At 34.7% G+C, this 24,949-nt stretch overlaps 3 protein-coding genes across 5 annotated transcripts; all 3 read right to left on the bottom strand.

The window, feature by feature from the left end:
* Positions 1–78: 78 nt before the first annotated feature.
* LOC100254635 (alcohol dehydrogenase-like 6) lies at positions 79–6,511 on the bottom strand. 2 transcript variants are annotated; one of them, XM_019226085.2, is made up of 10 exons: positions 6,328–6,511; positions 6,087–6,220; positions 5,712–5,752; positions 3,671–3,993; positions 2,819–2,901; positions 2,633–2,708; positions 2,476–2,558; positions 1,771–1,866; positions 1,513–1,674; positions 79–357 (listed from the first exon to the last, which is right to left on the bottom strand). In XM_019226085.2, the coding sequence occupies exons 1-10, from the start codon at positions 6,371–6,373 to the stop codon at positions 241–243; spliced, it is 1,161 nt and encodes a 386-aa protein (XP_019081630.1). In that variant the 5' UTR covers positions 6,374–6,511; the 3' UTR covers positions 79–240. The 2 variants fall into 2 exon arrangements, with proteins under 2 accessions (XP_019081630.1, XP_002263525.1); XM_002263489.5 differs by having other exon boundaries at positions 2,476–2,537.
* A 5,765-nt stretch (positions 6,512–12,276) lies between these two features.
* Positions 12,277–17,164, bottom strand: LOC100259741 (uncharacterized). Of its 2 annotated transcripts, XM_002263384.2 has the most exons (5): positions 16,741–17,164; positions 16,529–16,671; positions 15,426–15,610; positions 12,825–12,938; positions 12,277–12,749 (listed from the first exon to the last, which is right to left on the bottom strand). In XM_002263384.2, exons 1-5 carry the CDS (start codon positions 16,960–16,962, stop codon positions 12,607–12,609), a joined length of 807 nt encoding a protein of 268 aa, XP_002263420.1. In that variant the 5' UTR covers positions 16,963–17,164; the 3' UTR covers positions 12,277–12,606. The 2 variants fall into 2 exon arrangements, with proteins under 2 accessions (XP_002263420.1, XP_019081628.1); XM_019226083.1 differs by lacking the exon at positions 12,825–12,938.
* Positions 17,165–17,495: 331 nt separating this feature from the next.
* On the bottom strand, positions 17,496–21,141 carry LOC100264935 (UPF0426 protein At1g28150, chloroplastic). Its single transcript, XM_002263339.3, has 2 exons — positions 20,878–21,141; positions 17,496–17,826 (listed from the first exon to the last, which is right to left on the bottom strand). The coding sequence occupies exons 1-2, from the start codon at positions 21,067–21,069 to the stop codon at positions 17,650–17,652; spliced, it is 369 nt and encodes a 122-aa protein (XP_002263375.1). The 5' UTR covers positions 21,070–21,141; the 3' UTR covers positions 17,496–17,649.
* Between the last annotated feature and the right edge of the window lie 3,808 nt (positions 21,142–24,949).

The following is a 24,949-nucleotide window of genomic DNA, read 5'->3' as shown; positions in this document are numbered from 1 at the left end:
CTCCATCACATTTTGGAGCTCGTTGTGAGGTCATGCCTCAGCAATCTACTAAACTGAGTGTGGCTTGCAAGCAGAAAGTATAACAAAAATGGTAGCATTATAAACTTCAATAATCCTCCACGAACACCACCTTCCCATTCAAACAATCAAAAACTAAGGAATGCTCAAATATAAACTCATAACCCAGGAAAAATTAATAGTTCTTCGTCAGTTTTTAAGAGGCTCCAAAAAAATGAAAAACTACTTTGGCATGTGGATAACACAACGCAAACACTTCCCCTCCATCATGAGATCAAAAGCTTTGTTAATATCCTCAAAAGGCAAATTATGAGTGATGAATTCGTCAATCTGGATTTCCTGCATTTAGAAAATGTAAAAATAAGCATGTTATCCACTGATAGGATTTATATGAGGAATGATCAATCATCTATCTGGCTAGTTAAACTACAGCAGAACACAATGCATATCACCTTCAAATTTCTCAGAAGAGGCATTAAGATTAAGCCTTTCCTTTGGGAGAAGTAGCATTAAGAATTATGCTTTTCCTTGGTAAATTGTACTCAAGTTTCTACTTATTTTGCTGCTTTGTCAGCTTTGGGTTTGAAGAGAGTTTAGCTATCATGGATTAAGGCCTAAACATACTGAATACAGACTGTGCATGGTTTTCTTTTATTGCTCCTGTAAATCAGCAATGATTTTCATGGGTTCACACACTTCAAGCTTTTGATACCAATAGATATGAAATATTATATGTCAATGAAGAAATGGGACCTAGGCCAAGGGGCTCATGAGCGCTCCAAAAATTAGATTAAGAGATACATTAGCTCACATGGGACATGTTGCACCATTCCAATTGAGCATTCCACCCAGCATAGTGCAAAAGGCTCATACTGTCATGTCATATCATCAAACATGAATCAAATCTAGGTACAGTAATATTAGCCTATTGGTTCATCCTGCCATGTCCTTGAATAAGAATGCAAAATTATGTAAACACAAATACAAAAGGCTAAAAAAGGAACAGGGTCTTCACACAGTCCATAAAACAAATTAAACTCTGGGTCTGGCTTTGCTAGCTCTAATTTAGGCACAATTTAGATTGGCTGTTTGAAAGCCAAATGCATTTTTTTAAGAGCTACTGTCTGTGTTTCAATGATTTAAAGTTATTCTGGCTTTAAGAACTTAAAATAGAAGTAAAGAGAATGCTGTCTTTTAGGAAAGCCCCTTTTTGTTTATGTGGGAATCTGTTTCATGTTTAATGAAACATTCATAATACCAAGACTGCTTATTGTTTCAGTTTCTAGCTAAATGAAAAGCAAAAAGCTATATAATGAGGCCTTAGTATAATCTTTATTTCCTGGGCATCCCAAGGTTTTCTAGCTATGTCCGACTGATCGGGTGAGTGTAGGTGGAGTGAAGCTTTGAGAGGCAGAAGTCAAGACATGGTATAAAAACAAATAAAGTGAGAAAATTCAGGCTGAAATCCACTGTAAGATTAATTGTGGTTCTTACCTTCCTCATATACATGTCTACTAATGAATGAAGATCAGATTTAGGTCTCCATCCTCCAAATAAAGATCCTCTCAACGTTCTTCCAGAAAGAAATAATCCATAGTGAGATGATATTTCTGGATTTACTTTTGGCACACCCAGAGTCACAGTCAAACCCCATCCCTAAGGGAACCAGGAAAAGACAAAAAGCACATGTCAACATTGACAAGTAAAGCTTCCTTACATAAAAAACATGGATCAGAGAGTCACAGGACTTACATCACAACATGATTGTAATGCAGTAGTCACCATTCCAGTATCGCCTATACATTCAAATGAGTAATCTGCCCCACCATCAGTCATCTGTTTAATTACCTGAAATTTTAATACTTTAGTTATACAAATCAAACTTCCTCATAATATTGAACAGCAATATCTTAGTTCTACACATCTAAATTTTTATATATCCATGTGCACATATTGATTTTATTTCAACAAACATTCACCATTTGCGCTCAACATATGCCTACCATGTTGTTTTCTTTAACATACAAGACAAACAACACAAAGGAAGTTATGGCTATAGGTTGCCAGGAAGAGGGCTTCCATCATCTTTATGGATTGTGCATTTATTATTAACGTTGCTTTTTAATCTAATACTATGCTCTTAATGTCCTGGAATTTGTGCTGACTCCCATAAAACAGATGGGATAAGACCAGGAAAAGGGCAAAGCTGGTGCCAATGTTTCTTTTTGTCTATCCCTCACTAATACTGGATGCATTATATTGACCCAAAAGAAGAAAAAGAAACAAGAGAAAAAGAAACATTGACAACTTATCCACAATACCCAATCCTATGTCCTACACCTCTTCTTAGAAGCAAGAGGAAAAGAAAAGAAAAGCAAAAGGATGCCCCACCTTGGGGTCTGTTGTTAATATTTGATATTTCTGACAAAAAATTGCTTATTAAATGAAATGAAATACCTGTTGAACAGGCTCATTACAGTCATGTGGGTTTACGAATTCTGTTATTCCAAAAGCCTTGGCTGCATCAAAAGTTGAAGACCCTTAACAATGGAAAGAATTTCTAATAGCTTCAATCATAAAATCCAAGAATATGAAAGAGAAAAACCTGTGATACCTTTTTCCATTTTTTCAGAATTAATGTCAACACCAATTATTCTAGATGCCCCCCTTTGTTTTGCACCTTGTGCGACCTAATCATATAACAACTTATGATTGATCAAAATTATGATAAGGTAGCCAACTGCCAATTATCATCATAAGTTACAGGCAGAAAATGATGTTAATAAGACTCTGTACTTACAGAAAGGCCAACAGTTCCAAGTCCAAAAATGACTACAGTTGATCCTTCGGTTATATTGGCAACCTTCCAAGCTGCTCCTAGACCTAACAATATAATTCCACTTGTTAAATATTCTTACCCAAACCAAAAACTCATGATCTAACCAGACATAAAACTGAATAAACGTTGTTCAAGTTAATATGCAAGAAACATGGTCACACACAATTATAATAATGTTGCAGAACCAGAATCCCATTATCCAAGCCACTGAGTTGACTTATAGGTTGAAGTATGAATCATGATCCATTAATGCTTCACATATGGTTATCAGCCCAATGTGAACCCTCAAATATATGTGCCAAGTTCATAGGAGGCCTGTTTCTGGTAAGAAAGGCCCTTCTATGAACCTTGGCCTCAAAATTCAAATCTTTGTGCAGGATAGTGCCATGAGGCTTGTAGAGCTAGGAAGAACCCTTTAATTTTATACACTTTTTGGCATGTTTGCCTTGTATTACCTTTTTTTTTTTTTTTTTTTTTTTTTGCTTTTTTCCTCTTTTCCTCTTTTGGAGTCCATAAAAGGATGAGATGACACAGGAAGGTTCAAGTCAATCTCTTAAAACCTTTTTTTCAGTCTTCTGCAGTCAAATACAAGATCATCAAACATTCTTCAATCCTTATGAAGAAAATATCCAGGATTGTTTTAGAAAGGATAAAATCCAGGAACATAATCTTTTAAGCTTCAACTCTTGGTGTAAGGGATCCAAGGTAGTGGAATGAAGGATATTATAACCCCTGAAACCAACTTCAAAGATGAAAATAGAGGACTTAGCAGTGTATGGCTTGATGGCAATATCATAGTAAGAACAATGTTACCTGCAGATACTCCACAACTAAGAAGGCATATTTTGTCCAAAGGAGCAAGTGAGCTGACTTTCAAAGCACATCCAGAGTGCACAACTGTATATTCGCTGAAACTTGAAACAGCACAATAATGATAAATAGGCTTCCCTTTTATTGAGAAGCGTGTTTTCTGGTCACTGTGCATTACACCTTTCCTTTCCAACCCCAGTACTTGGCACATGTTGCTTTTACCGGAGGTGCAATGTCTACATGTCATGCATTCTCCAGTGAATAATGTAAGTACATGGTCCCCCTCTTCAAATTCAGTCACACCTTCCCCCACACTCTCTACAATCCTGCAATGCGATTAAAGATTCAATATATGCTTCACTTTCAAATTTTTATTTAAAAAAAAATTAAAAGTAGATTTTGTATTACGATGTTATACTTCAAGGCCACTTGGGTGTTTCTTCTCTCTCATCTCCACAAACCCTAATGCTTATTATTCCTAGTTGGTAGTTGGCAAGTTTCTATTCCTACAAGAAAACCTAAAATAACTTTTGTTAAGCTTAAGCTACCAATATTCCTAAAAACTTAAGTTGTTAGGATATGGGCCTACATCATACACCGGGCTAACACCATCCCATATGTGTGCCCCATAACTGCATGTGGAGAGACAATAATAGTGATGGATTATAGATAAATAAATGGGGGAATAAACAACAGGAGAGACTTGAAATCAAGACATCAAGTTAACCATAGCTTTGATATGGGCTCACAATGTATACTAGATAACAAGTTTTGTTTATAAGAATAGCTATACAAAGGGAATTTGGACAGAATAAAAACTGAGCCAAATATCCTTAGGCCAATCTTGAATCTTGACTAAGGCAAGTGCTTCCTTTACCAAATCCCATTGTATTGCAATCAAGATGCCAACCACACACACTTCATTGGAACACTTACCAAACCAATTGTACCTGCTCTAACTATGAAGAAGATGATGTACATTCATTTTTCAAACTAGTGTTTTCACCTCCTTTATCCAACAATGTGTGCAATGTGAGCACTTATTTTCAATCAAGTACATTCACCTTGTAACACATGCCAATAAAAACTAATCGACTCCATTTGCAACTGAAATCCTTGTTGCAGACTCTTCACTTCTGCACGTGTATGGGAACTCAAACACCAAACTGTGCTCTAGTAACCATTATTTGAGAATGGTGGTGAAAGCTTTGATACCATTGAAGCACTGGGTTCAACCAGACCAATACAAATACCCAAGAGCAAAGAACAAAATAAATAAGAACATATGCATAAGCAAGAGCTATTTCAAGTGTGTTTATTTTCTTATCAATGCATACATGTATGAATAATCCACTATAACCATATATAAATAACATCCAATATATATATTGATACAAAATCCTAAGGCTAGAAATGCTCCTAATATTTACAGCTGAGGTTGAAAGAAACCAATACTTCCTTGCAGTCTAGAGTGTTATCAAGTGACTTTCTAGTAGCTACACCAAACCTGAGTTGAGCTTCAAAAAGAAGAAATCAATATTTCCCTGCTCTTCTGGATATTTTCTTCTCTACCCATATCCTCACCAACCTTATAAACCCTTATTATACCTACTGTGAAATGGGCTACATATAGAGCTTCCAAACCCAATTCCTTGGTGGATAAAGGATTCTATTCCTTCAATATAAACCAGAAAAAAAAAGAAAAAAAAAAGGCGCTTCATTACAAGATCTGTAGAAAAAAGGAATTCCAATTGCATCTAAAAAAGGGAATTCTAATTGCATTTAAACTGCACCAAAATAGGAATTGGAGACAAATGCCAACATATTGTACTAATAGTGTTGTTAAAATCTGTAAACTAGAGAAAGAGAATTGTCTAAAATTAACATTCCCATAAACCTATTAAATACTTTAAACATGACTCAGAAATTGGACACACTTTGTCAGTGCAAATCAAGCAAGTGATAATTTAATTATAGTTGAACTGGGGTTATCATTTTCTGATGGAACATAAGTAAACAATAAGGCAAAAGATAGAGAAATGACCCAGAGGCCTCATGACCAAAAATCCGAGGAAATATAGGAGCCTGCACAAACAAGAAAAAGTTGTTAGACCCACATTTATACATACAGTTATTTATCAATTACTGATGTATTTTGGAGGTATATGCGATATATCCTTCATCTGATTATAAAGATCGAAGGATATTAATGTTAAGCTGTCAGTTAAGATTAGTATGTACCCAATAATTGGAGCCAAGCTATTCACTAAATCCAAAGGCTTAAATTATTAGGGAATGTGCCAACAATGTTTATCAACTAAATTAATGGCAAGTCTAATAGCCATTAACAACTAAGGAATATGAAGCAAATAAATAGGGATTAGAAATGAAGAAGGTGAAAATGTGGAGATGAGTTGACCTGAGACCAAGCGGTGATATCACTGCGGCAGAGAGAAGTGGAGACAACTTTAATCCTAATCTCCATAGGCTGTGGCGGGCTGACTTCCACTTCTTCTATCACCAATGCCTCTCCAGCTCCATATCCCACAGCAGCTATATATTTATTTATTTATTTATTTATGAACATGAATACAAAAAGTTCATTAATTTATCGGGAAAAATTATGGAGATTTTGAAGCAACGATGCGGCAAGTTCTTACCTCTGCAGGTGATGACATTGGGAGTTTTGATGGAGGAGGACGACATCTGGATCCAAAAAATGAAGATGGATGAAGAAATCCATTTCCCAGTTTAAATGGGCGTGTGGTAGGTAAGTGGCTTATGGCCCTGGGGTAGGTGAAGAGAACAGCGAGGTGAGGGCAGCGGAAGGTGAGTGGAACATTTGTTTTGGTCTTTCTTTATTTTATCTTTTTCCCCTTTTTAGGGTTTCCTTTTTAATATTCCGGAGGTTATGACTAAATACAACTAAACCCTTTGAATTTAATTTTTTATCAAAAAACTTTCTTATTTTAAGTGGGAAATGAAAAGAAAAAGGAGGTATTTGATGAAATTTTAAATCTATGAAAGTTATATGTATTTAGTTAAAACCTTAAAAAAGGTGAAGGAAATTAATCCCTTTTAATATTATTGAAAATTGGTAGGTAATTGTTTTAAAAAATAATTTTGAATAATAGTTTTTAAAAATAATTTTTTTATGAAAGTTTGTTTGATAACTTATAATATTTTTAACTTATTTTTAATATTTTTAAATGTGTTTTAATAGAATAACACTGAAAATATAAGTAAAAATCATTGAAAATAATTAAAAGATGATTTTTGAAAACACTATTTTTTTTTAACAATAAAAAATAAAAAATAGTTTTTTATCAAACATGTTTTCTTATATTTTTTTATTATGAAAAATAAAAAACTATTTTAAAAAATAATTGCCAAACATACCTTTTGCTTTTATTTTTTTTTCTTTCATTTTTACATTCAACTCCCCTCTTCACTTTTCTTTTTCATTGAATTATCTTAAAAGTTTTTATATCAATTTCAGTGTTTTTATATTGAATCATTGAACTCCTTTTTTTTTTTCTTTTTCTTTTTACACTAGCCTTTTTATATTAAATTCGACTTTTTGAAGGTATGAGTTCACTTTTATATAATTCTTGAAATTCAAGGAAGTTTTAAAATTATTTTGGGAGAATTATGTTTTGGGGGTAGATGGACCTCCAAATTAACAAAAGGTTCATGTAACTCTTCAAATTGAGCCCAATACCCAATGAAAGTATGAAAATTGAGTTGAATGATATCATCCTTTAGTATTTCCAAAAATGCTCTTTGTTGATTTTGAGAGAAAAAATTAATATTTTTGAAAAATACTTTTATTTAATTTAATATTTTTTAAAAATAAATTTATTTAATTTAATATTAAAAAAATATTTAATTAAATATTTTTTTTAAATACTTTAATTTAATTTAATATTTTTGAAAAAAAAATTTAATTTAATATTTTTGAAAAAAAAATTATTTAATTTAATATTTTTGAAAAAAAAATTATTTAATTTAATATTTTTGAAAACTATTTTTATTTAATTTAGTATTTTTGAAAAAAAAATTATTGAAAAAAATTTATTTAACTTAATTTTATAAAATATTTTATATATGTTCTTAAAGAGTATATTTGTGTAGACCCCCCACCCCCCGAGGCTGCGAAGCAGGGGGGAGTTTCTTTGTTCTTTTCTTTTTTTTTCTTTTTTTCAGGCGGCTGATGGGAGGTTGGCTCGGGCAGAGGAGTGCGGCGGATGGCAGGAAGCAACGGCTGGCTTGCTGAGGAAGACTGAAAAAGGAGAGAAAAGAAGGGAAAAGCAGGGAAAAAGAGGGAGGAACGCAGGGGTCTTCTTGCGGATTTGGCAGTTGAAGGGAAGCTTATCAGGTGCGTTTTCTGGATCACATACCGATTGCAGCTGTTTTCCTTGTTATTGTTGTGACTGTGTTATCAATAATATGTGCCTTGTTCTTCCTATGAATTTCATTCAAGAGTGATCCGATTCCTTTTTACCTCTCCCTTGGATGCCTGAGCCATATCTTTGGGTCTTGTTTCAACCCGGTTTTCCCACCTGTGCGAGAACCTTCTGACTTCAAGATAAGATGAGGCTCATGTGTTTGGATACTCTGTTTTTTTTTTTTGTGTTGGCTCTTTGCTATTGATACTCTGTTTTTCATCTTATGGCCGCACATACCCGTTATGTCCAACACCACTCACGTCTCACATCTCTCATTCCGGCCACTACCCCTTCCATGCATTTCCTACCCGCTTATTGCTAACTTTCCCATGCATATAAAGCCCCATGCGCACATGCCAACCTTGCTCTTTCAAATACCCATTAAGCTCACCATTCACGTTCTCATTCCACCTTAACAGCACACCCATATCTATCTGCATCCACTCCTATCCTCTATTTTTTTTTTTCCTCATCATTCTCCTCCCGTTTCCTCATACCTTGAGCTTGAAGAAGGCGCCAACCGAGACGGCAGCTGGAGATGCTCACTCCAGCTCCATTCATCCTAGCAAATGGAGAGCCCCGGATGCAGTTTTGGGAGCATGAGGCTCTCCCACGGTGTTCCCGCGAGTCCCATGCACCTCGCGTTCCACGTGAGGGTGTCGCCGCCGACTCTCCCTCGTCGTCGCCGCCCCTTGAAGGCGCTTTGCCCAGCCCGCCTGCTGCAGGAACTCGATGGCAGCAGCATCGCCGGCGACGTACGTGGCGAGTTTTCCCCCCCAGACGGCCAGGTTCGACCGAAGAAGCCCCTCACGCGCCTGCAAAGGCCGCGGCTGCTGGCTCCATCCTCATGCGCAGACACCAAGCTGCAGCTGCGGGCTCCTCTCATGAACGCCGACGCTGGAACGTGACGGCGGATGCGGCACGGGTGGCGATAATCAAGGTGGCGGCGCAGAAACCGGGCATCCTGGACTGATTTCGAGGCCCCTCCGGCGTTGCCTCTCTCACCTTCATTTCCTCCGTCGCCGTCTCCGGAGGTGAGGAAGAAGATGACTTGAAAGCTTGCTGGTGGACTTGGAGGTTTGGATTTGGGCTTGAAGGCTTGCTGCTGGATGTGGAGGTTTGGATTTGGGCTTGGGCTTTGTTGATGCACTTGGACCAGACCAGGGTTGCTAGGGTGATTTTATTATTATTATGGGTTTGGGCTTGATGAAGACGGGGCATGCTAGTGAGTCCGGGCTTATGGGCTTTGGGCTTGATGGATGCATGTTATCATTTATCACTATTATTATTAATTATTATCACCATTATTATTATTATTAATTATTATTAATCATTGTTGTTAATTATTATTAATCATTGTTATTGTTATTATTATTAATTATCATCACCATTATTATTATTATTAATCATTGTTATTATTAATTATTAATCATTGTTATTATTATTATCATTAATTATCATCTTGTTATCATTAATTATTATTAATCATTGTTATTATTATTATTATAATTATTATCACCATTATTATTATTATTAATTATTATTAATCATTGTTGTTATTAATTATTAATCATTGTTATTATTATTATTATTAATTATTATTACCATTGTTATTATTTTTATTATTAATCATTGTTATTATTATCATTCTCATTATTATTATTATTATTATTACCTCAAATTCTCAAAATCTATTCATTATTATTATTATTATCATTAATCTAAACTTTCAAAACCCTATTATTATTATTACTAACTCAATTTTCAAAACCTCATTATTATCATTACTATTAATTCACATTTTCAGAAATCTATTTATCATTATTTATTGTTATCATTAATCCCAACTCTCAAAATCTTATTATTATCATTATTATTGACTCAACTTTCATAATCTATTTATTATCATTATTACTATCATTAATCCGAACTTTCAAAAATCTTATTATTATCATTATTATTAATTCATATTTTCAGCCACTATTTATTATTATTTATCATTATCACTAATCCAACCCTCCGAAATCTCGTCATTATCATTATTATTAATTCGCACTTTCAACATCTAATCATTATTATTATCATCATAACTAACCCAAACTCTCTTATTATCGTTATCGTTAACTCAACTCTCAAAATCTATTTATGATTATTATTACTATCATTAATCAAAACCTCATTATTATCATTACTATTAATTCACATTTTCAGAAATCTATTTATCATTATTTATTGTTATCATTAATCCCAACTCTCAAAATCTTATTATTATCATTATTATTGACTCAACTTTCATAATCTATTTATTATCATTATTACTATCATTAATCCGAACTTTCAAAAATCTTATTATTATCATTATTATTAATTCATATTTTCAGCCACTATTTATTATTATTTATCATTATCACTAATCCAACCCTCCGAAATCTCGTCATTATCATTATTATTAATTCGCACTTTCAACATCTAATCATTATTATTATCATCATAACTAACCCAAACTCTCTTATTATCGTTATCGTTAACTCAACTCTCAAAATCTATTTATTATTATTATTACTATCATTAATCCAAATTCTCAAAATCTTATCATTGTTATTATTATTAATTCACACCTTTAAAATCTTATCATTGTTATTATTATCATTAATTCAGATTTTCGAAATCTTATTACTATTATTATTGTTGATTCAAACTCTCAAGACCTTATTACTATCATTGTTATAAATTCAACTTTCACAAGTCTACGGTCTCGCAGTTCAATTTCCTAAATTCCGTTTTCTCATTTTCTTTAACAAATTCCAATTTAATCACCGGAGCTCTAATCTTCAAAATTTAAGTCCAAATACTCCAATTTTCAAATAAGCTCCAATAATCCAGTTTTCATTCGAATAGTTTTTAATCACATTTCAGTTCCTAAATAATCTTCTGATCTTCTTGACTTTACATAAGCAATAGTGATTCCTTCATGATTCCAAAATGCGGGTTTTGTGGGACTAGCTCATGAACAATAAATCGGGCTTTGTTGGGGGCCCTATGCTTGACCCTTTTTGACTGTCAATTATCGTGCTTACTGTATTTTGACTTGAGATTCGCTTTGCACTTAGATATGTATGAGCTATGTTTTGAATTCATTAATTGTGCACTAATCCCGTTTCTTGATAGCGCGTTGCTGTTTGCTGCCCAGGTACGCATTCACTCATTCTGATCATTCATTATACATGTTCTGATTCTCATATATGCATGATTGATGTGAGTACCCATTGACTTTCTTATTCGATTGCCACGTCAGTTTCACTTTATTAGTAGAGACCCGACTTTAGGGGCTTAGAGGGGTGCTACGGTCTTTACCGTACCTTCCCGATGAGTAACCCGACCCCCGAACCCGATCCGGTTTTCACAGACCACCTTTTCCAAAACAAGGAGTCACACTTAGGGTTTTTCTTTCTTATTTTGTTTACCCTTTAAAAATAAAACAAAAATAAGTGGCGACTCCAAGTCATTTCTTTTTAATAAATAAAAATCATTTTTCAAATCAAAATCGAGTTTCGCCATCGAGTGGGAAACGCAACGAGCCGAAAATGCGGGGTCCACAATTTGTCCGTTACTATTTCATATTCTTCAACTCAATTTGAAGAGTTATATGGACTTTTTGTTAATTTGGGGGTCCATTTACCCCCAAAAAATAATTCTCCCTATTATTTTTGATTGAAAGATTGTTTCTTCTTTAATATTTAAAAAAAAAAATTATATTAGCCATTCGAAAAGCCCCTTTTTGGTCATCTTCTTAAGCTTGGTTAGAAAATTATGGAGAAAGGGGGGAAAAGGGTTTTTAATGTAATACCTAATACGAGAAGCATGTTTCGAAACTGTACTTAAAAATGATTTTTTGTTCTAAGACAAATTGTTTTTAAAACAAATTATAAATTTTCTAATGTTTTTTCTTAAGTATTTTAAAAAATAATAAAACATATAAAAAACATTTTGAGAACTTTTGTATTATAATTAATTATATAATACCTTCATTAAATAACATAAATCAGAAAAAAAATATTTTTTTTATATAATTAAAAACTGTTTTTTAAAAACTGTTTCCCAAACCATTGCCACGTAGACCATAACTTATATATTCTCCATATCCATATCTGGATCCTAGCATAAGGGCAAAACCAAGGGAACCTCTGAATTTTGGTAGCAATTTTCCTGCCAAATTCTTGGATCCTTTCTTCAAATAAGCTTCAGTGTTACAATTCTGGAGTTTCAAATTCAAATTGTAAAAAGGAAAAAATAAAATAAAAAATGCCACTGTACTAGCATGAATGGTCTCACAAATAGATATGAAATCAATTACAAAACCATCATAGAGAAGTTCCCACCTAATGAACATGGGAGATGAGGCAGCCTTCATCACATCTTGCTCCACAACTCCAGGTAAACCTTGCTCTTACCCTCTTACCCAGCCTGAAACCGGAGCATATTAAACCATTTTCATGTTGTGGGACTTTTCTTTTTCACCAGAATATATATAACGACACGGGGGCTGCAATAATCTGGATGCCACTGTGTTTGGTCCACGCGCCCAACCATGAAATCCTTCATTGCAGCTTCTAAAAAGTATTCTAGGATGGAATCTGCCAAAGCAAAAAGGATTAATATCTATGCATTTGCATGATAAGAACAATGAACAACAAATTGTATCTTGTTACCATTTCGAAGTTCTCCAGCCAAAACAATTGTTGTTTGAGCCCCACATAGCTGCATTAGTGTCACTAACAAATCAGCCACTGCACCCTCGCTATAAATTACATCTGACCCTAGTACTGAAATAATGCATTGTGTTTTAAAAGATATGCAGACAGTACAGAAAAAATTCTAACTCACACAAATTTTTTGATGAATATGACATATTTTAAACATTAATTGACAGTTTTTTGCTATGTTTCAAGGAAAAAGCAGTAGATGAAATGCAGGATATAGCACATTATTTGGTAGGTCTGTGAGCCAGACCCTGGTTGAAAATGTTCTCCTCTTTGCATCAACAAATCCAGAAAGAGGAGAAGGAACTTGGTTAATCATTCTTTAGATGGCTGCTATGTATGTATTGGCTCTTGACATCTGCAACTTGGATCAAGTCCTAGTTCCAAATATGGACCTGGTTCAGGCTCACTGACAACTTGACTTTCAGACAAGCTGTAGCCAAATGCAGACCAAAATCCCAAACCAAACAATCAATCATAGAAGAGATAAATTTGGAATTCAACAACTAAAACAAAAGAAAGCTTTAAAAAAAAAAAAACAATCAAATGAATGAATGCATGATGATCCAATAATGTAAAACATGGAAAACAGAAGTGAGGTCAACAAAATGAACTTTCCTAAGTGAAAAATCCTAACTCTACCATGAAAAGAAAAATGCATCAACTACAAATCAAAACTAAACTACTTATAGTGAAGACAAATCTGTTACTCCAACTGTAAAAGTAAAGAACAATAAAGCCAAATACATTAATCCTTGTTCACCATTCAACTCTTTTCAGGATCATGAAACAACACACACTCAAGAGTATCATGTCCTTTTGGTTAACACCAAATCCTGTTGCTGATTTTTATCTCCAGCTCAACATCATACTAAATTCCTGAAACTGTGGTCAGGGACCTCTATTGACCATCATTTATGGGTGATACACACTACTAAATCATAATTCAATTCCTATCTTTCTCCATAAAGTCCTCTACAAGTTAACAATGAATTCCGTATCACAATCTAAAGTGATAGTATGAGGAATTCACAAACCACACCTTTGGAAAAGATACTTACCACCATAGGTGCAGCATCTGTGAATTTTTTACAAGGAAGAGGATGAACCCATTTTAAAAATGTGTCCACGTGGACAATCAAACTTCAGTATTTACAAATTCAACTTCATGAAAGACCAAGAACAAAGTCCATATGTACATCTTCCATGGTGAAGTAGGAATAGGAGGCCAGACAAACAACCAGCAATAGCTGATAATCCTTCTGATTTTTTACTCAATGACAACAGTCAACATTTCAAGTAATGCCAACTTTTAGTCTAGGCCAAAAAAAGATGAATGTTTTTTTTTTTTGATAAGTAGGAGAGTTTATATATTTAAAAAAGGAAACACCAAAACAGCATCCCAAAGTATATAGGAAGTATACACTGGCCTCCAAAAGGCTCACCCAATAGGGAGAAGGAAAGAAACAAAATACATCACCTGCCTTCACTTAGAACCAAGCCAATCAATAAAGCTAACAAGGGAAATAGGGCCCCTGTCTACATAAGATGAACTTATGAATGTTATACCCTTTTCATGGCTGACACCCCATGAAATTCTATTACAATCTTCCCCCACAAGCAATTTGAAATGCAATGGAATCCCCTTTGAAAAGGAATCCGTCAAAAGTGGTGTATCCATGACACAGTCACTTGCAAGGTATGGAAAAATTAAGAATTATCCATGTACAAATCTTTATTTTTGAATCCCAGTCCTGTGAGTTAATGTGAACGTGAATCCTTGCAAATAGTTAACTCACTTGGCATGCTTTTGGTTTGATTTGTCTTGCTATATACTTGACCAATTCATGGTCCGAAGAAAGAATAAATTCATGGTGTACTAGGTGCTAACTCTAATTTTATTGCATGCATGATAGAATTTAACTCAATTTCATATCACAAATGTGCATTGTTGAGTTCTTCAGTAAAGAAAGCAACTGGCATTCCTTCTTGGATCAAGACAAATCCTATACCCACATATGAGCCATTGTGTTCAATGGCAAACACCTTCTAAATGTCTGGCAAGGAAATGATAAGCGCTTCAAATACTTTCCCATTCACTACCTGAAAACCTTTTCAGCTTCTAGAGTCCAAAAAAATTTCTAATGTGACTTCATACAATCTGTTATGAGAACAACTGAAGTGCTGAAGTTGGGTATGAACCACCAATAGAACAAGCCCAATCCATGGAATCAACTTTCGAAGATTTCATATTCCTTTGCTCAATCCTCTGATAACAAATCAGAAGCTTTGCTAAGTCAAATCTTTAATCATGAAAGAACAAAAAAATCCAAAAATTATCTTCTTTGATGTAAGAAATGTTTCACTTTTCAGTACCAAAAGAATATATATACACACCAAGGAAAGCAAGCAAGACCTAATGAAAAATCCTGTTTTGTGCATTGAAAGTGAAGGTTGCACTAATTACTCTATCATCATCTAAAATTGGAGTAACAAAGATTTGGAAGTATTTTTTATGAGTGAAAGAAGAGAGCAGGGTAGGGTTATTACCATAATCAGGCAGAGGTTCAATCAATTCTGGTTCAGGATCATCACCCCATGTAAGCTCGTGTACTGTTGCAGAACCCCGCAGGTCTCCTTGTTTCAGATTGGTTTCAACATTCTTTTTCAGCAACCTCAGTCTATCAGGAAGATCAGTAAGAAAAACTTGAGCACCCAAAAGAGCAGCAATGCAGCTGGGAGCACAAAATAAGAACAACCCACTACCAATATGAGCAATGGAGACTTCCTGGTCTGGATAATAGAGTCAAATAGAAAATTCCAAATTATGTTTCTAATTTTTCATGTTAAAATTGTATTGTAGCACAGTGGTGCACGAACATCGGTGACATGCCTTCTTGATAAGCCCAAATCACCTGAGAGCTATCTTAGATGTACAATCAAGTATGTTAAGTACCCAAGTCGGACATCCCATGGCAAGGATTGGGGTGTTGTGTGGGATATGTTCCAAAACAAGCCTATCAAGAAAATATGCAGCCAACAGATGTGTTCAACAAAAAAAAGAAGAATTCCTATCATTCCATCATTCATAGCCTTAGAAACACAAAATTAGACATTCTTTGCAATTTAATTGGGCCTAAGATAGAACAAGGAAAAAAGGGGTATTAGATTATTTTAGCCATGTAGCTATGCTATAACAGATAGGGGTAAAAGAATTAAACGCCAAACTACATCAGCACTGAACACTTGTATTCACCTACCAATAGAACTTAAAGCTTAGGGGGCAGCCTTCTTGAGCTTGCAAAACTTTTCACCTCTGGTAAAAGAATGCTCTGTGACCATGCTAAGTCACCAATTTGACCCAAAAGCTTCAGTTGTTAGATAACAGTGGATCAGCAATGTAACTAATAATTTATATCAAGCTGATATGGGCCAACCCCAACACCGAAGGCCAAGTTGGTTTCTTCTTGATCAGGGTTTCTACAAGTTATAAGTTTCTCCTGATTGAAAGCCAGTCCCAAATGATAACCATTGAGGACTTTCATTTCTTTTGAAGTAACCCATCTTTTTTTCCTTTTTCTTTTTATGTAACAAATATAAGATTAAGATACGGGACCGAAGAAAGTGAAGAATGAGATTGTGAAAATGATTACCCAACTAAACCACAGCCAGAGCCCAGTTCAACAACCTTCTTGCCTTGAAGAAGCAGCAGCCCTGAGTCCACAGCATGTTCTAGGAACTTCCCCAATACAACTCCACTATCCCACATCACAGATCCAGTCACTCCAGGTTTGCCCTGGAGTTATTTTAATTTAGAGAACTGAATGCATAGCAGCAACAAAAGAGAGAGGAGAGAGAAGAGTACCAATGAAGAAGGGGATTGGAAAATGGAGAGAGAGTGGCCGCAGGCGTCGAGATGAAGAGAGAGGGATGATTGGGAGACGAAGGCGTTGTGCTGGGAGTATGTGGGCTGCTGAGTACACCACAGCATCAGTGTCTCCTCAGCTGCTGATTCCGATCCCTCGGCCACCACGCTCACCATTCCCCCGTACCCTCCCATTTTTGTTTTTGCCTCCTCTGCAGCCATATTCCAGGGACTTTGATTCCCAACCGCCACTGGGTTGGCAATAATGCCCAGATTGAGAGTATGGAATGAAAGGAGAGTTTTGGGGTAGGCAAGGAGTTTAATTTGATTTCTAGAAATAGATTTTGGGAGAATAGATTGTTTTTTAAAAATAAATTTGTGGCGTGTTTGTTTATTTATTTTTAAATGCTGTCACAAACAGTTAAAAATGGAGAGAATTTTACGAGTGTTTAGGCATGATCTTTATATAGAATAAAATAAAATTTTATTATTATAAATAATTTAAAAACATCTTGAAAATTTGCTTTTTGAAAACTATTTTTACAGTCTTAAACCTTTTCGTTTAATAGGGCATAGGGCATTCATAACATTCTCTTTCTATATTAAGATTCATACTAAACCATGAAAACCAGGTTAACACCCAATCATAAAAACGCCTTGACAAAACTAGACCTCAATTGATTTCTATGTCAATCTTTTACTCTCTTTTTAGACAAAAAATGGAATTATAAAAAAAAAAACTTGATATAAATTGATTTCTATGCCAAACACAGAATGCCTTGCACATATATCATCATCAAAGAAGCACATTTTAACTATTCATCACTATAGTAGACATGCCAAGTATCAACTGTCCAGGTTTAAATACAGACTGGATTGATGAAGTAAAAAGCCTGGATAACCAGAGAGTCATTCAATCTCAATCTGTTGCGGTACTTCTTCTGGTTTGGACCCTTCATCATCAATTTCTTCCTCTGAGATCCCAGATGCTTCCACAGTCCTTGTTACCCATTCCTTGAGTGGATCTTCATTCAAATCAAGCCTCAAAAGACCTGCAAACATCCCACCTGCAAAGGCAACTGGTTCCTGGAGTGACAGCAATAAAAAAATTCAGATTAAATGCATTTACTGAAAACAAAGAAACTAGGTTGTAATACACTGAAAAATTCATAACGAATTCCTTGTAAACAAATTACTTTAAAGAGCATGTTGTAGGCAAATGGTTAAAGAGATTCACTTTCTACAGAGTCGGCATCATTCAGCACTTTTTAGACTATAACCTTCTCATCAATACTCTAATGTTCAGTCATTAGAATGAAGAAACACCAAAAAACATGATAGAAACAGAATTTGATAGTCTCTGATTGAAACAATTTTCAAGGCAAATATGTCAGAAATACTCTTATGATTACATTCTTTACTATGATCCATGCAATGTATCAGAACCATGAATCCATGGTAGTGACAACTAATCTAATCCTAATTCCCAATTCAAGTGATGAATTTTGGAAGATCCTGAAACAATTTGGTACTGGAGAGAAGATACAATGATTAGACTCCCTAAAATCAGGATCGAAGCTATTAACAATGATGCACCGTGCAAGTGCCCTTGGACAAGACATCAGCCATCAGATATAAATAGGTCCATCTAAAGCACAATCTTGCCAATTTGCCCATGCTAACCTAAATGCAGTTGTTATCAGTCAACTTCGCGATCCTACAAGTACTACAACCCATCTTATTCTTCAATAGACAACATGGGAGATTATTGAGTGAAAGACAATATGTAACTTCCCTGTCCTCCTGAGATTCCCTCATCAAAAAGAACCAGGAAAATTTCAAGATGATCCTAGATGGGTGAATTGGATAGAGGAAAAAATATTTGTCCACTTTATGCAGCGAGTAAGCAGTTTCTCAAGGCTGATGATGAGGACTATGAGAGTTTCTTCAAAAAGGGTACACTGTAGAAGGAATTTATTTTGTTGTAGTGATAGACACTAAAAGTTGAATAACTGAAGTATCAAAAGAAACTAAAGAAATGAGAGTTGATGACACCCAAAGCCCTATTCAATCAAATAGATCACCAACATTCAGCCTTGTTAAGCTTAAAAAGACTGACATGTTGCAACTTAAGCCCAGCCATATACTCTTGGACCAAATGTGGATATGGGATTGTGGTGGACATCATGGAGGATGCTGCAATGCTTAATCTTTCATTGATGGTAAGAAGTATCTTTTTTCATGTGTGAAGGACAAGAAAGCTTTAAAATTGGACAAGAGTTTAGTCTTTATTCAGTAGACATAATGACATTTCCACTTCATACTCTTGTTTCTGCTTATAATGGACACCATCAGTCTGTGAACCTACTCATACATGATCAACCCAAGAGCCAGAGTCAAAAAGTAGCATTTAAAAGAATCAATTAATCTCTCTGGCATTTCCACAAAAACTTAGCCTTATGTTAGAATCACCTTGCATATACAAACCACAAACTCTTTTCATTCTATTAAATTCTTTTTTTTTTTTTTTGGATAGATAAAGAATCAAATTGTATTAAAAAGAGCTGCCAAAAGAGTGACCCAAAGTATACAAGAAATAGACATCCTTCCACCACCAAGGCTTAAATAGGAGAAAAATACCAAAAGAATTAGAGCCTCAACAAGTGCCCAACCAATCAAAGAGGTTCACTAAAGTCAAAGGACAATCATTTATAAACAACTTAGTCTTTGACCAAAGAAAGCAAACAAAATCACTTTTCAGCCTTCGGAATGAAAACACCTCATCATTGAACGAAAATCTGTTCCTTACTTCCAAACCATCCAGAACAAGCATAGAGGGCTTGTACTCTAAACCTTCTTGCTTTTTTTGCTCACAAAAGAACCATGACACCCCAATAGTGTCTCTACAACTGACGAGGAAAGCACCCAAGACATCTCAAAAAGTGCAAAAAGCAGCTCCCATAAAACCCTTGTCTTTTCACAGTGGAGAAACAATTGATCAATAGATTCTTCATTCTATTAAATTCTTTGATTTACTTATTGAGAAAATAATAATTCTGAGTTTCATTGCCACATTTAAAGGGGTAGCCTCCCTACAAAATGGTGCTAAAATCGGCAGACTGATGAAATTGGTTACTTTAGGAGAATAACTCTGGTTAAGGAGCTTTCTCAAATGGCCTAAAACAGAGAGAAAATCAAAATTTGATGAATAACTTTTTAATGATATGTGACCTGTTCTAGAAAAATAAGTCTGAAGTAAATGCATTTCACCAAAATCAAGAATTTTACAGGAGTTCCAGAGGTTTACCTGATGTGGATCCTTAAAATTGAATCAAAACGATTAGGAGGACTAGGGTTAAGCACCACAAAAAACTAATCTTATCATTCTTGAACTTTTTATTTTTGTGTATGCGGTACAATAATCTTGCTACGCTAGAAGAACATCCCAGAACGGACCTTCCTTTGAAAATAAAAAGCAAGCAATTTCCTTTTTTTAATTTGGGAAAATTTCTGCAACTTATTTTCATATAATTATATTATATGTCCCCATGCTCCTAGCCCAGTTGATAAAACTTTTTCAAGACTCATTTCCCTGAGTCGCCCATCTCCCAAATGGATAACCTTTCAATTAACAAATACGAGTAGATGGAAGAACAAACATCACAATTTGGAAGTTGAACAGTTATCAAAGGCAAAACCAAAGTGGGTCTATGCATTAAGACCTCCCAAGAAAAATTGAACAGGATTTTACAACTGACAGCACAAACCCATTTCAACAAATGGCAATGAGAGACAGAAAGACTCTAAATTTCCGCCAAACCCAACTAACAATTCATCCTCTTAACTGAAAAAAAGTTGATCATGATTTGCAAAAACAGCACAACACCCATCTAATAAATGGCAATGGAAAATTGAATAGTGTAAAATTCCACCAAGCTAACTACAAATTCAGCTTCCTGAACTAAAACACTAAAAACAACGTCCAACCTCGACCCAACCCAACCCAATCCAAAACGATACAATACAATTTGATTAGAATCGAAAACATGGAGAATAATTAGCAACATCGATTCAGTCGAATAAAATCTCCATATAGATTGATTAGAAAGCGAAAGCAGGGCAGAATTTGGGCATTACCTTAAGGGCTTGTTGGAGAATGGGATCAGAGAAGAAGGCATCAACACCAGAATTTCGAAAACAAGTGGTCTTCCATTTCCACTGTGGTAGTCTCACCAGATAACTGGTATGGTAAGTTGTAGAGAATTTTGGAGGGTGTGGAGTCACCAGCGCGGATGTGGGAGCGGGAGAGTTGAGAAAGAGGCGAGACATGACTAATGCCTATGCCTTTGCTGCTGCTCTTGCTCGTCCGTTGTGGCCCTTGACTTCATTTCATATCATTTTGCCATATATAATCTCTCTTTTTTTTTTTTTTCTTTTTTTTTCTTTTTTTTTTTTAATTTTATTTTTTTTACAATTACTGAAATGCACCTCTATATTGCAAAATGTATTCAATGAAATGCAAACTTCATCCATCCAATTAAGAAAATTTTGGTATCTTCAAGGCTAATTATTTGGAATTTTAGTGTCGGTTATGATGAATTTTCTAAATAAACTAAAAAAACTATTGGAGACTTGCATTAAAAAAAAAAAAAATTTGAAATATCAAACAAATTTTATAATTCAAAATTTAAAATTTCTATTATTTTTTTAAAAAGATATAAGGTAAAATTTCTATTTTTTTTAATAAATTTTTTTGTTTTTATATAAAAGTTTCTAATTTAAAAAAAAAAAAAAAAAGGAAGCCTAGGTGGAGATTTTGTTATTAAAAAATCAATTTAATAAATGGGATCGTTGTAGGTTAGGGACCCAAAACTAATTAATGATTTATTTTCACTAGGACTATGGGGGCCTTGGAGTTAGTTGAATCCATTTTTGGCCAAAAATATAAGAGTTTTTAGAGGCATAAAATGTAGTTAAAGGGGTATCTTCATCTATTAATGAATGTACATTGTGCGGTTTAGGGCAAAAAGGCCACACTATTTATTTTTTATATTTTTATATTTTATTTTTTAAAGCTTTAATCGAAAAAGAGTGCCATTTGCAATGATATTTTTAGTTTCTTCGAAAAGGGGAAAAGAAAATGTTGGTCATGTTTGGTTATATTTTCGGATAATTGTTTTTAAATTTAGGAATAAAAAATAATTTTTTAGTATTTTATAAAAATAAGGGTGGTTAACAATTTGTTTTTAAAAATAAAAAACTTATTTCTATAAATTGATTTTAAAAATTACTTTTGTGTTTGTAAAAATATTATAAATTCAATTTATATAATATTAATTAAATTCAATATATATCATAAATAAATAATTTTTAGTAAAATATAAATAGTAATATTATAATAAAATCATATATTATATATTTTTTTTATAAAAAATATAATTTACGAGATAAATGCTTACCACTTTACTCAAAGCTTAAGCTGATGGTATAGACAACTTTATTTCATTATCTTGTAGTAGCACAAAGTCTCGCATCTAGACGTGCTACGAGCAATCATGAGGCGCTTCGCAATGCATACGTGGCTTGTTGGTAGACTAGGCAGTCAAGTATCAATGTGTGGGGCCTACCCATAACAATGAATCCATGCATCCCATAATGCTAACAATATATGGGAAACATAAGGATATAAATATGTGGACCCCGCATTTCGATGGCTCGAATGCGTTTCCCACTCGAATGGCGAGCTCGATTTTTATTTAAAAAATTTGATTTTTATTAATTATTTGAAAATGACTTGGAGTCGCCACTTATTTTTGTTTCATTTTTAAAAGGGTAAACAAAATAAGAAAGAAAGACCCTAAATGTGACTCCATATTTTGGAAAAGACGGTCTGCGAAAAATCGGATCGGGTTCGGGGGTCAGGTTACTTGTCGGGAAGGTACGGTAAAGACCGTAGCACCCCTCTAAGCCCCTAAAATAGGTCTCTACTAATAAAATGAAGCAGACATGACAATCGATTAGGCAAAACAGTGAATACTCGGAACTATCATGCACATATGAGAATCAGAATATGAATAGCGAATGATCAGAATGAGTGAATACGTACCTGGGCAGCAAACAACAATGCGCTATCATGGAATGGGGTTAGTGAATAAACACAGAATGATTATATACATATCATGGAATATAGCAAAACGATCATGCGTGGTAAATAAATCAATCAAGCGATCAATCAGTCATGAATTCACATATGTAGGGCCCCCACCAAAGCCCGATCAATCTTGCATGAATTAATCTCACAAATTCCATTATTCTGAAATTATGAAAGTGACATTCACGTTTATATAAAACCAAGAGGAACATGAGATTACTTGAAAACCGGAATGGAATTAAAACTGTTCGAGTGAAGACTGGATTTTTGAAATTTGTTTGAAAATTGGAGTATCGAAAATTATTTGGAAATTGGAGTTTTGGAAATTAAATTTAAGAATTGGAATTTTAGGGATTAAATTCGAATGAAAACATAATTTTGAAAATTATTTGGGAAGTAGAAACCATGAAAGTTAATTTATAAAAAAAAACAAATTATGAAAATTGGGACTTTGGAAATTAAATTTTGGAAGAAATTAGAATTAAAAATTATTTAAAATTTTGAAAATTTGGAAAACTTATTCAATAATAAAGAAACTTAGAAATTTGAGGAATTAATTAAAAATTGTTTTAAGACATCCCTAAAGAAAGAAAAAAAAAATGGAATAAAAAATTTTATTTGAGAGATTGAATCTTATTGGCGTAAAAGAAATATCCAAATTTGCCATGCATCAAGAAATTAGGTGGGGCCACATCTCCAAGTTTTTCTACTTATGGAAATATCTCACAATATGGCACATGGCATGGAAGGAAAACACACGGCCATGCAATGAGGGTGGTTGGGCATAAAGTGGTCAAAAGGTCATCCATATGGGACCCATGATCATGCTTAAATATTAAACATTATTCCAAATAAACCAAGGCAGTATGCCTTTTCAACTGTGCACGCTACCTCCCACTAACTCCCAGAACTTCAAGAAGCTCCTGACTCCTCAGTCAGCCCATCGCGTCTTAGAAACCCATGAAAACTACACTGCCCAATTGTAAAACAGCTAAACATACTTTCTAGAGCTTCATCTTCTATTTGGATTAATTTTAATGGCATCACTCAGCGAAGGGGACCATCCTATGAACCCCGATACCACTAGCATACTCTTCTTGGGGCCTCTTAATTCAGAACCAAATTCAGATATAGAGACCCCCTGCCTGGGCATGATATACTCATATGGGATAAGGTTCATTCCACCCCGGACAGCTGTCACCACGACACACTTGGCAATGGTGTGAAATGCAGCTTTCTCACTAAGATAAAATGACCTATCAATAAATACAATCGGGTCATAATCTGGCTGCCCAAAACTTTCATTAATTCTCTTACAGCTTTCCTGGATTTCAGCCTGTACCACCTCGAGATCTCTCCCAAAAACATTTTCTCTAGCAGAAATGAAACAGAAAACCCATGAGCGCATCTCCTTCTCTACTTCTCCTCTGTTTCTCAAGTTCAGCAACCATATCTCCCCATCTGCTTCTCTCTCTCATTTTCTTAGCTCATTTCCATTTCCGTCAATACTCTAGATCAAACAGCTCACCAAGCACAACACAAATATAGGAATAACAGCAGAGACATAGCCAGGGTGAACAACAGGTGTTAAACAAATATGGGAAGGTAAAACATATGATGATACAGAGTTCCACTTCAGGTGACATCCATGGGCTCGAAATAGGTGAGATTAACGTATCAAAGAAAACTCAAAAACAGTTCATGCATTCAGAGGACTGAGTTCAACCAAAGCAAACAAAATATTGTCTAGAACTAGAGCTAAAAATGTCAAGAGGATAGGAGAATAATGGAAAATGTAAGACTTATAGTTCATACCTGTAAATGGATTCCCTACCAGCAAGACTAGTTAGGCTTCTAGCTCTTTTCTAAAGCTCCCTCTCTTCCCTTTGCTGTCCGCCCTGGTTACTCCTTCTCTCCCCTTCTCTCCGTAGCCTAAGCTCCAGGAATACCCTCCAGAAAAATCCTCTCTCCGGTGGCTTCCCTAAAATACCAAACTCCCTCTCTCTATCCCACAAAAATATCTCTAACGGCCTAGCCTTTTTCCCACCCCCCTGCAGC

This window comes from Vitis vinifera, chromosome 16 (genome assembly GCF_030704535.1).
Source record: "Vitis vinifera cultivar Pinot Noir 40024 chromosome 16, ASM3070453v1".
In the NCBI taxonomy this organism is placed as follows: Eukaryota; Viridiplantae; Streptophyta; class Magnoliopsida; order Vitales; family Vitaceae; genus Vitis; species Vitis vinifera.
The sequence above is the reverse complement of the archived record's forward strand: the minus strand, read 5'-3'. Positions and strand labels throughout refer to the sequence as shown.